At 42.8% G+C, this 17,398-nt stretch overlaps 1 protein-coding gene across 1 annotated transcript in view; it reads right to left on the bottom strand.

The window, feature by feature from the left end:
- SYTL3 (synaptotagmin like 3) overlaps positions 1–17,398 on the bottom strand; it is an 88,151-nt gene that overhangs the window by 10,166 nt on the left and 60,587 nt on the right. The window contains exons 9-14 of the mRNA XM_075862441.1: positions 14,647–14,825; positions 14,200–14,302; positions 8,966–9,136; positions 7,794–7,905; positions 7,606–7,711; positions 7,313–7,509 (exon numbers count right to left, since the gene is read on the bottom strand). Coding sequence (XP_075718556.1) covers positions 7,313–7,509; positions 7,606–7,711; positions 7,794–7,905; positions 8,966–9,136; positions 14,200–14,302; positions 14,647–14,825 — 868 coding nt within the window. The remainder of the gene's footprint in view (positions 1–7,312; positions 7,510–7,605; positions 7,712–7,793; positions 7,906–8,965; positions 9,137–14,199; positions 14,303–14,646; positions 14,826–17,398) is intronic.

Raw genomic sequence — 17,398 nt, 5'->3', positions numbered from 1 at the left:
TATGGCTTTTGGAAGGTGGGGAGGAAAAAATGAAGATGAAAATTTGAAAAAGGGCTGCGGCGTGAAGGGGTTAAAACATAAAGATATTGCTCAACTGAAATCTTGTTTTCACTACATATATCTGGTTGGGGACCACGGATATCTTTATTAAAATTGATGCTACGGTTATTCAAGGCCTTGTGAATTTCCCAAATTGTAGAAAGTATAACTTGCCAAGTTTGTTAAGACATATCAGATTGGTTAAACAAGACCAATTAAACTCTAATTAAGAATTGGAATCTAGTCTGGGCCTCCCATGGGATTTGTCCGTCTTACTGCTTCCCCCAATTTCGCTCTTACCTCCTAAACCAGCAGTCTGTGGTTCTCAGGAATGCTAAAGGGACTTGGAAGGAGGTTCAACGACGGTTTAAATTATCTTTCCAGATTTAGAAATATTTTCCAAACTTTTCTCAGGAACAGACCAATCAACTGTTTAGTACATGGCGCCTTAGGGGCATGTCTAAGTTAAGTGACCTGTGGCATGCTAAGGATCACAGCTGGCTCACCCTCCAGAAGCTCCAGACTAGATACCAATTACATGCGGGGGTGCATTTACCGTATTCTCAGGTAAATGCATTTTTTGCAGGGAGACTAAGAGATTCTTCTTTAGAAATGAGATTGAATCTGTTCAATAGTTTCATTGGTTGGGATCTAAAAGGTCGTTATTAATGAGCAATGGAGGGAAACTCATCTTCGCTTTATTCATCAAGTGATTTATGCTTTTAATATCCCCCTGCACTTGAATGCTCATTCTCATTTAATTGCCTGCCCAAAATGCAACTTTCCTAGGGCAGATCTGTTCCACCGTATGTGGTTTTGGGATCAGGTAAAATCATTCTGAAAGGACATTTTGGTATTTATATTAAACATCTGGAATATAAGATTACCCCTAGAACCTCAGTCTATTTTGTTTTATGAGGCTCCATCATCAGGCACCATTCATCTCATATTGGTAGCTGTTCTGCTAATAGTAAAACATTGGCTTCAACCATCACTCACACAGGCCGCTGATGTATTGTCGCAACTGCACCATTTTTTGAAAATGGACAGACTAGACACAGTTAACCGTAAGGACTAAGAAATTTCTTTTAAAAATGGGGATTGCTTATATCTTCCGAGTGTTTAGTCGGAAATAACACGTATTATGACCCCTTTCAGACACATTTCATGGTACCTTACTTCTGATTTGAGAGAGGACTTAAGAAGGCTTCCTATTCCCTAGCATGAGATATATGAGAGTAGCTCTGTTACCTGACTGGTCCGATTTATAGTAAACACACATTGCAATATAAGTGTATTCCCCAGGAGCATCTGTTCTTGAAACCATATAGTGGAATCAAAGCAGTGCTTTATTTTCATTTGTATACCCAGTGGGAAAGTTAAATAAAGGATTCCCATATATCGAAAAAAAATTGACCTTTTGCTCTTTATGAAGAGATGCCTCCATCCAATCCATCTTCAACAGGTAAGAGAGTTTGTCGAGAAACATTTTGAGAGGCGGGGCCTGTTCGTGTAGCCAGGTTTGCATAATAGCCCTAACTGCTGCTGCTGCCACGTAATGCAGTGGTTTGTGTGCCCCTGGCGAACATTTGTTTGTATCAGGTCTAGGTATCCAAAGATTGCCCATAATGCTGAATTGGGAACACTATGTTCAGTGGTGAATAACCGTAATCTGGACCAAAAAGTTTGAATATTGGGGCAGGACCATAGACAATGGTAGAGGTTAGCCTCCGGTGTATGACATTTGAAGCAGTGTGAGGTATGATAGATGCCAATTTTGTGGCCTATGTATGGAGTTAGGTATGACCTATGAGTGATTTTCAATCTCATCTCCAGGAAACGTGACGAAGGGAGAAATCTAATGTTTGCGTAGGTGAGCGTTTAGTCATCTGTTTGACATTTGGTTAGAGGGGTTTGGGTTTGGGAGTAATCTAAGGAAACGTGGATGAGTTGGTAATTGCGAGTTATTTGTCCCTTAACCCCTATCCGCATGAGTAAGTAACTATACGTCGTCGCGGGAGGTTACTTCCCACACGATGACGTATAGTTACTGAGTTTATTCCGGAACCGGGAGGTCAGCTGTCGCCGACAGCTGACACTCCACTCTTGCCGGCCAGCAGTCCTTTGCCACTGATTTCGGCAAATTAACCCCTTAAATGCAGCGATCGGTTGCAATCGCCGCATTTTAGGGGTTTCTAGCATATCGGTAGACCCCGGTCCGATATGCCGATAGTTAGCATGGCAAACGGAAGCCAAACAATGGCCTCCGTGTCTGCCAGGGACAGACGCCGCATCAGGACCAACCTCCGGCTGGTCCTGATAGGCTTCTTGTCAGAGTGACAGGAAGTCACTCTGTCATTCCCGATGCACACTGTCGGCGACAAGGTGTGCATCAGGAATTGGGAGGTCAGCTGTCCCCGACAGCTGACACTCCAGTGTTGCCAATCAGCGGCTCATCGACGCTGATTTTGGCAATTAACCCGTTAAATGAGGCGCTCGATTGCGATCGCCACATTTAGGGGGTTTGTAGCACATCAGCAGCCCCCATGCAATTGTGCCCATGTATGGAAGTCCTCGTAGACTTACTGTCAGAGTGACTGTGACGTCACACTGACAGTTGGAATACGTTACACTACCTAGGTAGTGTAATACATTCTAGCAGAGCTGCAGGTAAAAAAAATAAAGTGTAAAAAGTAAAAAAAAAAGTTCATAAAAATGTTTTATAAAAGTGTAAAAATAAAAGTTTTTGTTTTCTTATAATAAGTCATTTATTATAGGAGAAAAATGAAAACGTTAAAAAAAGTACACATATTTGGTATCAACACGTTCGTAACGACCCAAACTATGAAATTATAATGTTATTTTTTCCGCATGTAAACGCCGCAAACAAAATAAACGGAAAACTATGTCAGCATCGCTATTTTTTGGTCACCACCCCTCCAAGATATAGAATAAAAAGTGATCAAAAAGTCGCATTGACCCCAAAATAGTACCAATAAAAACTACAACCTGTCCCGCAAAAAACAAGACCTCCCACAGCTTTTTTGATGAAAAAATAAAAAAGTTACGGCTCAGAATAGGGTGTCTCAGAAAATAAATTATTTTGTAGAAACGTAATTTTAGTATATAGTAGGAAAGTAGCCCAAAAAGCTTTACATACCCATCAACATGTGCATGGTTCAGGAGGGAACACCAAAACTAAAGACAGTGGATGCAACAGTCAATGTCCAGATGAAATGGTGAAGCAATCTGAAGTGAACCAAAAGGGGGGGTCGCTGAAGCAATGTATATCACAAAATTGTCATAAAGTGTTGGGGATTGTATTTATCACCAACCGTGATGTAGGCCAGTGCGGTCTGCAGAGTAATGAGGGAAGGCACAGCTCGTTTAAGAATTGTGCTGGTGTTTCCCCGGCAGAGGAAAGGCACAGTTAGGCTGGTGTGCTTGGTGGTCGAGGAGTGTTCCCTTAAATGGGGATGAGAGAACTACTCTCCTTTTGGTCAGAAGTGGACTCTCTGATTTGGGGTAAGATTCTGTTTATCCCCCATGCAAGAGGAACGGGGTCCTTGGTGTGATGCTTGTCTGGTGCCGTTAGGACTGCATTTACCCGCCAGCAGGTATAGTGGCATAATGGCAGCCAAGTGCAAGATCACGGACTCCACAGATCCAGGTTTTGGGCCTGAGTAGGCAGGGTATGTGTGGGAGATGGTGCCTCTCAAACGGGAGCTGTGTCGCCGCTCCTCCCGCGCTCTCCATGGTCCGTGTGGTGTGGATGCAGTCCCGCGTCTGCTGTCAGCAGTCGTCAGGCCGAGGTGTGTTAACTCGCGGGTAGTGCCTCGTGCAAGATGGTGGCAGGGAGCCTCCTGTCCCGCTTCAGACCCCTGGAGGCCGAGGAGATGTGGGGACCAGTGGCTTTGGTCCAGGTGTCAGGACTCACTCACTCCCCTGGCAGGAGGAGCGGGGTATTGGCGGTCACTGAGTGGCTTTTTCGCCTGCTGTCCTGTTGAGGGCAATGACAAGATGGCGTCAGGGAACCTTGTGTCCTCCCATGGCTCCGGGAAATTCAAGAAGGAGAGTCTCTTTGGGGTAATAACTGTCACCCGTGTCAGGGGAATCGCCAGCAATGTATCCTGAGGCAGGATGGCCAAGATTCGCCCTGGATGAAATCAGGCCACAGAAGAGCACTTTCTAAAGCGGCCATTCACGATGCCCTGCCCCCGGAAGTCCCCTGTCCTTGTATTTTATTAAACTTTATTACTACTGCCTTAGTAATGGCCGCTTGCTGATTGACAGCATCCATTACTGTTTGATTGACAGCATCCATAAGGTGGGGCTTAATGTTAGTTAGAGAAAAGGCTAACACTAACCCCCATTATTACCCGGTACCCACCGTCACCAGGGGTATAGGGAAGAGCCGGGTGCGATCCAGTTCCTGACCATCTGCAATCATGGCCGGGCACTGGGGCGTTGCCGCAGGCTTGTATTATTATACTGGGAAATGCCCGAAACCTTGACCCTTCCCACTCTGGTAATGCTATGCTGCTGCTATGTTGTATCTGACAGGTTATGCTGTAAGATGTTTCTGCTGTGTTACAGAAAAAAAGTGGATTAATATTGAGTATCTGCCCAAAAAAAAATGTGTTTTTGGTCATTTCAATTTTGCTTTAACCCCTTCCCGCCGCAGCCACTTTTGACCTTCCTGACAGAGCCTCATTTTTCAAATCTGACATGTGTCACTTTGTGTGGTAACTACTTTTGAATGCTTTTACCTATCTAACAATTCTGAGACTGTTGTCTCGTAACACATTGCACTTTATGTTAGAGGTAAAATTTGCAAAAATTTGCATTTCTAAATTTAAATGTATCTGCTTGTAAGACAGATAGCTATACCACACAAAATAGTTACTAATTAACATTTCCCTTTATGTTGGCATCCTTTTATTTTTCTATGCAGTTCCAAGGCTTTTAAGTTTAGCAGAAATTTCTCACATTTTCAAGAAAATTTCAAAAGCCTATTTTTTTAGGGACCAGTTCAGTTGTGAAGTGGCTTTAAGGGGCCCATACATTAGAAACCCCCATAAATCACCTAATTTTAAAAACTGCACCCCTCATAGTATTCAATACAGCATTTACAACGTGTTTTTTTTAACCCTTTAGACGTTTCACAGGAATTGAAGCATCTTAATACATTTTTTTCTGTAACACAGGAGGTTTTACCAAAGAAACACAACTCAATAGTTACTGCCCAGATTCTGCAGTTTTTAGAAATATCCCACATATGGCCCTGGTGTCCTAATGGACTAAAGCACAGACCTCAGAAGCAAAGGAGCACCTCGTGTTTTTTTTGGCATTCTTCTTATTAGATTATATTTTAGGCACCATGTCAGATTTGTAGAGGTCTTGTTTTAGAAACTACACCCAGAAGGAATTAATCTAGGAGTGTGATGAGCATTTTGACCCACAGTTTTTTTTTGTGCTGAATTTCTTGGAATTTCCACGAGAAATAAAGGAGAAAAAGCCCCCCAACATTTGTAAAGCAATTTCTTCCGAGTATGGAAATAACCCATATGTGGTCATAAACTACTGTTTGGGCACACAGGGAAAGGAGATGTTCATTGAGTTCTATAGTAGAGTCTTTTAGGCTTGCACTATGACCTGTTCAGAAGTCACTGTGCAGAGAGGGGGGGGGGGGGAGGTAGGGGAGCTGTGTCCATTACCTTTTGGGGTGTGATCCTGTGTTATATGCATGCAGCATTATAATAGGGGTGTCACCTTTCATTGTAATCCTGCCTGTGATGACAATGGGATAACTGCTGAGAAGTGATCTCTACAGAACAGAAAGTGTTATGAGGCTCAGTGGCCAGGGCAAAATCTACAAGATTTCAGGATTATTTTTTAAATATAGATAGTGACAAGGAAGGTTGAAAAAATAAAAAACATCAAAAATTAATTATTAAAAAATATGTTTAATATAAAAACTTGATTTAAACCGTTGGTCATTTTCTGATGAAACAATTCACTGCAGCTAATATTTCTCTATGGAGATTGCACAGCTGTATGCTTGACTTTATGCTCCCAGTTAGCAATGAGTGTGAAATGGCTGAACTCAATAATAGACAGGTACCAGAGTCTCAAATATTCTGGATTATGGTAAAAAAACTAGTAAAACTGAATTTATAAAATAGATAATCTCCAGGAATACAGCCCAAAATAAAGTGTTAACATAAAATATGCTTCTATATATTATATCTTTTTTTGTTAAACCCAAGGGGTATCATAATTGGTCATACCAGCACAATCTTCTGCTGGTCATGTGATAATCCAGATTACTTTGCACTTCTGTTTTGGAATCAAGTCTTGAACATTCAGAGTTGGATGTCAGATTAAGGGTATCCACACATGAGGTGGATTTGTTGCAGATTTTTCTGCAGCAAATCTGCAGCAAAAACTGTGCATTTTATGTGTATTTTTGCTGTGGATTCACAGCGGATTTCACCCCTCTTACATTAAAAAAAATCCAAAATCCGCAGCATGATCTTATATTTATGAAGAATATGTTCCGCAGCATGTAGATGAGATTGGTTCAAATCTCGTACACATGGCTGGGACTGTGCTGGAAAATCTGCAGCCTTTCTGTCCCGTAGGCCTTAAGGAATTCTCCTTAAATTTATGTTCAAACTTCTTTTTAAAAAGACAGAGGGGCAGATGTGCTAATGTGCAGCGTAAATTGCGTCAAAATCTGGTACGTCTTGGCACAGTTTGGCAAATTTCTTGTTAAACCAGATGTTTGTGCCTCACTAGACACTTTTTAAAGTGTTTTTTAAAAAAGGGCTGGGCTTAACCAAAATAGGGTGTGGCTTAAGATGCGCCATTGTGTATAAAAAAAGGCACCAAAAATTCAACATGTACTGTACGCTATATGTCCATAAAGTATAATGGACCAAGGTATAGTGAGGTGGTATGCGTTAGCATACTTTTTTTCACTATATTGATAAGCGTAGTGGACTACCCTTTCTATAAAGGAGATGCTGCAGAACAATGTATATCGGCCATGGGAGTTCATGAGTGATGAATAAAACTGTATGGCAGTTTGGTGTACATGTCAGGAGATTTTCCCGGCGTATATCTCGAATATGTGCCTACAGATGCGGTGTGAAAAGAGCCTAGACACAAAAGCCAGATTTACCCCAAAAGGGTGTGAACCAGATATATCAAAGTTATTTGCACAAGCTGGAGAAGATTTTTATTTTTTCGGAAAAAAGTTATACTCTACCTGTGCTCATACTGGTCCCACCAAGAAATCGCTCATTCAAGCCTTGATCCCACACAGTTAGATCCAGTCGAGACATCCTGAGATCACTTGGATTTGCTATGTTATAAATGATGGTGTGATTCCATTCTGGACAGGGCTGTCTTCTCAGGACTGGGGTCCTTTGCTTTATTTCATGCTTGCTTGGCAGAACAAGACAACTAGTCAAATCAATAAACAGACAAAAGTATATAATATATTCTGCATTTTCAGCTGGATGTGGTATAAAATTTGTAAATCAAGATCCATCAATTTACCTCTTGACAAAAGGGCTTAGAAAACCATCTGGTCTCAACGACAGATTGCTGGCACTTTTTATTACAAGATGGAGCTGGACTACTTCAAAATGTCTTACATCTGTGCCTGTATCAGAACAAATGTTAATAAGAAAAACACATTATACTATAAATGGGAATCACATTCTGGATTACCTCAAGGTTCTTACCATCTGACATATGTTCATACTGGAATGTTCGAGAAACTGGAGGTATCTCAAGCCTGATCCTCACACACAGCTCTCCATGATAATGCAATGTCAGCTCTATAGTCTTTTTTGGCTACAGCATGAAAGACAGAGATAATTGGGAGATTTAACAAAACTAGTGTATTGGAAGAGTTGTATTGGAAGAATTTCCCATAGCAACCTATGATCTAGTTTTTTAGTATAAAAATCACGGGTTAATATATGCAACGTAGCAAACAAATGGAAGACGTTCATTGGATAAGCATGTTACAGCAAATATGGCTAAGATAAATGACCTGTATTGCAATAGAGGATATCCACATTATCTCAACTAGATCCACATTGCAGGGATATGCTACTAATCATATTTATTTTAACTGCCATCAGCCACCACTGGGGGGAGCTCACTGAAGATGGATGGATACAGCTCACATTTAGCTTAATAAATCTGTCTTCAATAATACCCTTAGGATCCCCCTAACGGCAACTGCAGGCAGTTAGGATTTGATCACATATTTGATATGCCATAATTGTCTGTTCTCAGGCTTGGTTGGCTGTTTCCATAACTTCCATAAAACTGAAAGGAGAAAGCCGCCGTTCTGCAGATAGGGACCCATATCTATTATACATTTATAGTATATTTCATGGATATGAAATAAATGTCTAAATTGGAAATACCCCTTTAATTAGAAGTGCTAACAAACAAGTTCTGCTAACAAGGGTTTTTGGCACGTCTACCAGGTTATTTCACAGGAGGAAGACGGCCATCGGATCCGGTTAATGCTCCGGTTTTGTAGAAGAGTGTACTGGCAAGACACAATCTTCCTGCTGGAACCTGTCTTTTTGGTGCTCAACCCATAGCCTCCAAACTTCATAGTCAAAGCTTTAGTGTTTATAGTCAAAAAGCAAAAAGTACAATTGTCTCTATATAAGCAATTACCAGCTTTCTGCCGAGCTGTCACTGCAGATGACTTGACGGAATCGGCTTTGCGGCAAAATACAGCTTCTATGCACACAGGATACATAAAAGCTGTATCTCAAAAAGTTATACACATTTCTAATAAAAAATTTTTTTTTAAAAGTTGCACAAAATCACTTTAAACATTATTTTATTAAAACAAAAATGAGTTCATAGGTCCATAATCGAATGATACCTTTGCTTTTAGCTGATACCAAATAAATGATTTAGTTGAGTTATCCTCAAAGTCCCAGATTTCCAGTGGAATAAGCACTTCTCCTAGGAAGGCCTTTCTCTTTAGTCTACCTGCATGCCACACCGATATTTGAAGAGTCCGCGTCTCTAGTTGGGAGCGGTTAATGGTATACTGCAGAGAAGAAGAATATTCAGCAGTGAGCAAACTAACATATAAATTAATAATAATAACTTAACATTTTGAAGCATCTGTGGTTATGCAATGATGAAGGTCCAGACTGGACATATGGTAACTGAAGCACTTCTAAGTAGGCTGATAGGACAAAATGTATGAGATGTTTTTCTGGTTCTCCCAAGCTGGCCCTCAAATTTTCATAGATATTTCTCTGCATTCTTTTACTGCTCCGTTTTGCAACTAAAGTCAAATACAATGAATGTGAATGGAGTATAGAAAACCCCATTCTCACATAAAAGAAAGTATCTGTACGGATTTTAAAATTTAAATAGTTTGGCAGGGACGATGACCAATGGTGAGGCAGTAGCTTTACCATGTTCTGGCTGGTGAGGCCCCAGTATGAAAACACTGAGAAGCCCTGTCTCAGATTTGCTCTGGATTTTGCAGTGGATGTGGCCTACACAGAAATTTACTGCAGATTTTTACATGGCTTCACTGCAGACTTTGTGTGAACTCATAGTGTTTCCATTCATTTTAATTGCAAAAACATTAGCAAGAAAAGCAAATTGCAAATAAAAAATATATAGCTATTTAAAAGACATCAAATAAGTTCTTATGAACCTTCCGGCTCTATGTAGTACCATTCCCATGACTCAGGCCTCATGCACACTAACGTATTTTTTTCCTCCCGTAAATACTGGCCTAAATACGGGTCCTTGGTCACACGTATTCGACCCGTATTCCACCAGTATTTATGGACCCGTACCCGTAAATACGGGTCCGGTGTCACCACTATTCCACCCATATTTACAGACCCTTTTCTCTGCACTCATCGGCAGTCCCTTCTCTCTATCAGTGTTGGAAAGAGAGAAGAGGCAGCCCTTTTGGGCAGAGTTTCCGCAGCGATTGAAAGTAAAAGAAGTTCATACGTACCGTTGTCTTGGTGACGCGTCCCTCTTTTGAAATCCAGCCTGACCTCCCTTGATGACGCGACAGTCCATGTGACCGCTGCAGCCTGTGATTGGCTGCAGCGATCACATGGGATGAATCGTCATCCCGGGAGGCCGGACTGGAGGAAGAAGCAGGTAAGTTAACTTTTAATACTGTTAACTCCAGCGGTAGTCACTGTCCCAGGTGCTGAAAGAGTTACTGCCGATCAGTTAACTCTTTCAGCACCCTGGACAGTGACTATCCCCTGACGTCGCCTAGCAACGCTCCCGTAATTACGGGTGCACACATATAGCCACCCGTAATTACGGGAGCCCCATAGACTTGTATGGGCCTGCCCTTGCCGTAATTACGGCCTGAAATAGGACATGTTCTATATTTTTCAACGGCACGGGCACCTTCCCGTAAGCATACGAGAAGGTACCCGTGACCAATAGAAGTCTATGGGCCCGTGATTACGGGCCGTAATTACGGCTCATAATTACGGGCGTTTTTACGTTCGTGTGCATGAGGCCTCAGGCCCCATGCACACGAACATATTTTTTTCCTCCCGTGAATACTGGCGTAAATACGGGTCCTTTGTCACACGTATTGGACCCGTATTCACGGACCTGTTTTCTCTGCACTTATCGGCAGCCCCTTCTCTCTATCAGTGCTGGATAGAGAGAAGGGGCATCCCTTTCGGGCAGAGTTTCCGCAGTGGAACGCAGCGATTGTAAGTAAAAGAAGTTCATACGTACCCCGGCCGTTGTCTTGGTGACGCGTCCCTATTTTGACATCCAGTCCGACCTCCCTGGATGACGCGCCAGTCCATGTGACCGCTGCAGCCTATGATTGGCTACAGTGGTCACATGGGCTGAAAAGTTATCCCAGGAGACCGGACTGGAGGAAGAAGCAGGGAGTTCTGGGTAAGTATTAACTTTTTTGGTTACGGGTTTTTGAAGTAACTTTAGACATCTATATTGTGAGCGCCGCACATTGTACTCACTGTTCAGGGTGCTGAAAGAGTTACTGCCGATCAGTGCAGCCCCTTCCCTCTTTCCCGCACTGATCGTTTAACTCTTTCAGCACCCTGGACAGTGACTATCTCCTGACGTCGCCTAGCAACGCTCCCGTAATTACGGTGCACACACGTAGCCACTCGTAATTGCGGGAGCCACATAGACTTCTATGGGCCTGCCCGTGCTGTAATTACGGCCTGAAATATTTTTCAACCGCCCAGGCACCTAACTGTAAGCAAACGGGAAGGTACACGTGGCCAATAGAAGTCCGGCCAATAGAATTACGGCCGTTTTTACATTCGTGTGCATGAGGCCTCAGGCAGACATATTTGTAAAAACATCTAGTAGTGCAAGGAATGGCTTCACTGGTCACTGGAGCATACGCCTACAAAGAAAAATGTATCCAGGACTCCCGTAAAAAGCAATGTCCTTTGTTTGATATCCAATAAAAAGTAACACATCCATATAAAACAGGTCATGATTACTTACCCTTTTTAGACGCTCAGGGTCCTTCCTCATAGTATACTACAGAGACCATGTGATAATATTTAAAATCAAAACTGACCAATGGCAGAAGTGTTCCATTATTTTATTGTATATCGAATAAAGACTTTTAAGACACATCTTTACAAGAGATTTTTTTAAACAGGTAACTGGGAATATGTTGCAATGCTTATGGAAAAGCACTATGTGCTGTGCACATTGAAATATATTGATAGTCTTTGGCCACAAGAAGGCACTTACTATATCCATTTGTAAATGTGTTTAGTCTTGTGGACATTTTATGATTGCAAAACAAAAATATTTAAGATATTCTAAATGCCAACATCTTTAAAAGCATTGTCTCACGATAACAACCCATGTCCATATTCCCTATTAAGCATATGGATGTCATACAGGGGGTCACCTGCTCGGGACCCCCCTCTTTGAGTTAGAAATTACATGCATTATATGGACAGCCATTCATTTAAACCAGAGATGGGGAACCTTTTTTCTGCCAAGGGCTATTTAGATATTTATAACGCCATTCGCAGGCCATACAAAATTATCAAATTAAAAACTAGCCTGCTATATTTGGTCAAACATCTCATTAACTCACCCCTTATGTGATGGCTGGAACTGCTTCTCTTTGGTGCAGCGTGTGATGTTCGCCGGTATTGATGAGGATGATGTGTCGGTCAGTGTAGAGCGCAGTCGTCTCTTTGGTAAGTTTTGAAACAACTCGCAGCAGTAAGTTGTTCCAACTTACTTAAAGGGGTTTTCTCCATCAGGGACATTTATGACATATCCACTGGATATCTCATAAATGTCAGATAGAATGGGACCCCCTAAACCCAACTCTACCTCTCTGTGTTTCTGATAATATGTGACCATATAGAAGTTACGCTGTTTTTGTAAGTCCCATAGAATTGAATAGTAGTTATGGAAACAGCTTAACGCGCTGAGCTGGGCTGTTTCCGTAACTCCCGTAGTAGTGAATCTCAGTTACAGAAGCAACGTAGCATGTGAGCTACGCTTTTTCCGTAACTACTATTCAGTTCTATGGGACATACGAAAATAGCGTAGCTCAGCGAGCTACGCTGTTTCCTTCTTTATGTCGGAAATCACAGTACAGCACAAAGAGGTAGAATAGTGTTTAGGGGCCCCGTTCTAGAGATAGGTGTCTATCGGACATTTATGTCATATCCTGGGGATATATCTAAATGTCCTTGAGGGAAAAAAAACAAAACCTTTAAGTCACTTTGACCTCACTTTAAGTAGGGGGCAAGGACGGAGTGAAGGAGGGAATGACACGGTGGCAGCGGTGGTCAGAGTGAGGTCGGGTCGGGGCGTGCTGTGACGGTAGTGGATTAGTCCAGTCATCTGACCTCAAGTCACTGACCGGTGTGTTCCGGCCCAAGAGTGGACCGGTCCGGTCACATAACCTCACGTCACTGGCTCAGGTCAGATGACCGGACTGGTCCACTCTTGGGCCGGTATAGTCCAGTCACCTGACCTCACTGACTCAGGTCAGGGGACCAGACTGATCCACTCTTGGGCTGGCATACACCGACCTCACTCAAAGCGCCGCTGACGGAGCCAAGTAGCGAATGACATGGCGGCAGCGTGGTCTGAGTGAGAAAGGGCCGGACCAAATGATCCCGTGGGCCTTATACGGCCAGCAGGCCGGACATTCACCACCCCTGATTTAAATGCAGGGAAATGTATAAGCCAGTAGTGGCCTCGACCAGCATTAGCGCTGATCGACAGGGATTAATGAAGCCTGACCTGCGGCAATCAGCTAATCACCATGCCCGCTTCTTTTTAAAGATAAGTTGTCTTTGTGAGACAATCCCTTTAATACATAGATGCAACGTTCTTCAAATGTAGGTGTGATTACTGCTCAAGTAAATGTTTTTTTGTTAAGCATTTGTTGAGTCTCAAAAAATGTACAAGACACAAAGGAATACAGGACATAAAATGCAAAATACTTGCAGAGGATCAAACATAAAGGAGGGATTCTGGCAGTAAAAAGGTGCAAATTTTGGTGCATGCACTATTTGCACTAAAATTTGCTACTTTTAACTAAAAAAGTGGGCTGGGTTAGGAGGGAGAGGCGGGGTCACTGTCGGTCTGAAAGATTTGCTATAATTTATGCCAGTAATCGATTTCAAAAGAAAGCCTTAAATGTCAGTCTTTAGGACAGCCAAAGATGCATCATATTTATTAAGAGGCATGCATATATGTGATGCATTTTACTCCAACCCTCTTCTGTTCATGACCGTTTTAGACTGGCGTACCTCAGTCTTAGGAGTTCTGCCTTAAAATCTCCAGGAACTCTTCATCACCCAGTGGTACTATTTCCAAGGACAATCTTCCTGGCACCTCCTGAATACAAGGTGCCAATTGCCCAGATGTTTTGCTAATGTCAGGGAGGATGAAACAGAACACAACTTAAGACAATAAAAAATAAGGGGTATGAAAAATATAAATTTTCATATAATGGATAACAACCACACAATGCTGGAAGAGACCTAAGCTGTCTTGAAAGCTTGCATCTGTAGTTATGTATGTTGCAATGGTTCTTATTTATGTAGTCTATACTGGATGTGAAAAGACTGTGCACTTTACCTTTAAGCATTCATTAAATGATGGATCAACTGTATTTTTCTTAACACCCGTTTTCATTTTACTTGTAGGAGATTTATCAGGAAGTAAATAAGTCTTCACATACCTAGAATAAACAGAAACACCATAATAATAACACATGCTATTTGTACGTTGATACTAATTACATACGTTATTTATATAACTGTGTATATATAATATATTTATTAAAACATTGCAGGAGAATAGGCTGAATGGGATAGAATTATGTGTTTTTTAAGCCTTATATACTAAGTTACTACTTGATTTACTACATAATAACAGTAATTATACAGACAATACATACAGTATACAGTACAGTACTACATGGACTTTAGGTTCATATACAAATATACATGTATATTACATAGACAGATATAATGTACAGGGTATAGACATGTGGATGTGATATATGTAAACAAACAATCTTACGGATTGCATTTCTTCTTTTTCTCGTCCCCATGAGCTAGGTTTTTACATGCTCTGATTAATATCTCCAGTGTGCAGGTCTTCAGGTTATATGAAATTGCAAGTTCAATTTCTCCTGTCACACTGGCATTGTCAATACTGCCCACATCCGTGCCAACACTGTCGATGCTGGTCATACTAGACTGAAATAAAGTTCCAAAAGTCAGCAACTTCATGGTATTCAAGCCATATTAGACAGTCTTTACACTATGGGGAGAATGTATTAAGACTGGCGTTGCATACGAAAAAAGTTGGAGTACGATGCAACACATTTATTAAGAGGCGAATGCCTATAAAAACTGTGTTGCATCTTTTGGCCGTCCACCATAATCGTGGCGGAACTACTGTGGCCGTGCGCCATTTATTCTTCCTGCCAACTGTAAAATAAAAAATAAGTATACTCACCTCACCTACCTCCCCTGCGGGGGCCCCTCAGCAAGCTGTGGTTCATACAAGGTCCTGACGTCGAGCAGCGTCAGGCCCGTTATGCGACGCAGCACTCAAAGTCCTGATGCTGCCCGGCCCTTGTATGAGCCGAAGCATGCTGAGGGGACCTGGAAAGGGAAAACGGAGCAGAGAGGTGAGCATTCCTTTTTTTTTTTTTACAAGATTTGTTACCTATTTTGTAATGGGAGCTTGCATAGATTTCTGTGAAAGTGATTAAAATATGTTTAATTGATTCCATTATAATAAGTATGGCTATGTGACTCCATCTTGGATGAAGTCTCCATTTCGTATTTTAAAGAATCAATATTAGTGCTTAAGAAGTCATTGTTCCTTTAAGACAAGTATATTAATGCTGATTTTTTTCCTCCTCAACTAGATATGTGTCTAGCTTTTATCTAGAGTTCGATACGGACAAATGTGTGTTTAAAGAGGCTCTGTCACCAGATTTTCAAACCCCTATCTCGTATTGCAGCAGATCGGCGCTGCAATGTAGATTACAGTAACGTTTTGTTTTTTTCAAAAACGAGCATTTTTGGCCAAGTTATGAGCATTTTTATATTTATGCAAATGAGCCTTTCTTAAGTACAACTGGGCGTGTTTAAAGTTAAGTCCAAGTGGGCGTGTATTGTGTGTGTACATCTGGGCGTTTTTACTTGTTTTACTAGCTGGGCGTTGTGAATAGAAGTGTATGATGCTGACGAATCAGCATCATCCACTTCTCTTCGTTAACACCCAGCTTCTGGCAGTGCACAGACACACAGCGTGTTCTCGAGAGATCACGCTGTGAAGTCACTTCCTGCCCCAGGTCCTGCATCGTGTCGGACGAGTGAGGACACATCGGCACCAGGCGACAGAGGCTACAGTTGATTCTGCAGCAGCATCAGCGTTTGCAGGTAAGTCGATGTAGCCTCTGTCGCCTGGTGCCAATGTGTCCTCGCTCGTCCGACACGATGCAGGACCTGCGGCAGGAAGTGACGTCACAGCGTGATCTCTCGAGAACACGCTGTGTGTCTGTGCACTGCCAGAAGCTGGGTGTTAACGAAGAGAAGTGGATGATGCTGATTCGTCAGCATCATACACTTCTATTCACAACGCCCAGCTAGTAAAACAAGTAAAAACGCCCAGATGTACACACAGGGCCGCCATCAGGAATTTCAGGGCCCCCTACAGCTAAATTTTTTGGGCCCCCCTACCGTGGCACCGCCTGTTAACGGTACTCCGTCCAGCACTATATCATGGTACCCAGGGCGGCCATCAGGGGGGGTATTAGGGGTACTGATGTGAGAGGCCCGGCCAAACCTAATTGAAAGGGGGGCCCGGCAAACTGCCGCGACTTGCCTTTGGTAGAAAAAAACCAGGCCCCTGCAATGGGGCCCGTTTTTTTCACCAAAAGAATGTTGTGAGCTGCGGGCCCCCCTTTCAATTAGGTTTGGCCGGGCCTCTCACATCAGCACCCATAATACCCCCCCTGATGGCGGCCCTGGGTAGCATGGGGGTCGTCATGGGGCCGTCAAACACCGCCGCCCGTGCGACCGATCGCGCGCACCCGCAAACTCCTGCGCATGGGCACCCGCGACCGCCTGGAACCGCGCACCGAATTTTGAGGCAGATATTGACCTGCCCACACTATCTTGCCGCGTTTTTTGCCCGCGGCGATTGATGACAGCAGACAAAAAAACGCAGGGAAAAATGCATTTTCTGCCTCCCATTGATTTCGATGGGAGGTCAGAGGCAGAACCGCGGCAAGAAAGGACGTGCTGCTTTTTCTTTTTTCCGCGACTGGCTCCCATTGATTTCAGATTAAATCAATGGGAGGCGGTTTTGGAAGTTTTTTGGTGCTGATTCTGACGCAGTGTCCGAGTCAATATCAAGGCCCAAAAACTCTGTGAACTGGGCCTTATTGTTAGGGCTTATTCAGACGAACGTGTAATACGTCCGTGCAACGCGCGTGATTTTCACACGGACCTATGTTACTCTATGGGGCCATGCAGACTGTCAGTGATTTTCACGCAGCGTGTGTCCGTGTGTCCGCTGCGTAAAACTCACGACATGTCCTATATTTGTGCATTGTTCGCGCATCACGCACCCATTGAAGTCAATGGGTGGGTGAAAATCACGCCCAGCACTTCCGCAGCAGTATAAACTATGAATGAAAACAGAAAAGCACCACGTGCTACAAACATACAAACAGAGTGTCATAATGATGGCGCGAAAATCACGCAGCCGCGCATCATACGCTGCTGACACACGGAGCTGTTATGGACCTTTT

This window comes from Rhinoderma darwinii, chromosome 4 (genome assembly GCF_050947455.1).
Source record: "Rhinoderma darwinii isolate aRhiDar2 chromosome 4, aRhiDar2.hap1, whole genome shotgun sequence".
Lineage (NCBI taxonomy): Eukaryota > Metazoa > Chordata > Amphibia > Anura > Rhinodermatidae > Rhinoderma > Rhinoderma darwinii.
This window is presented reverse-complemented; position numbering and strand designations above follow the sequence as displayed.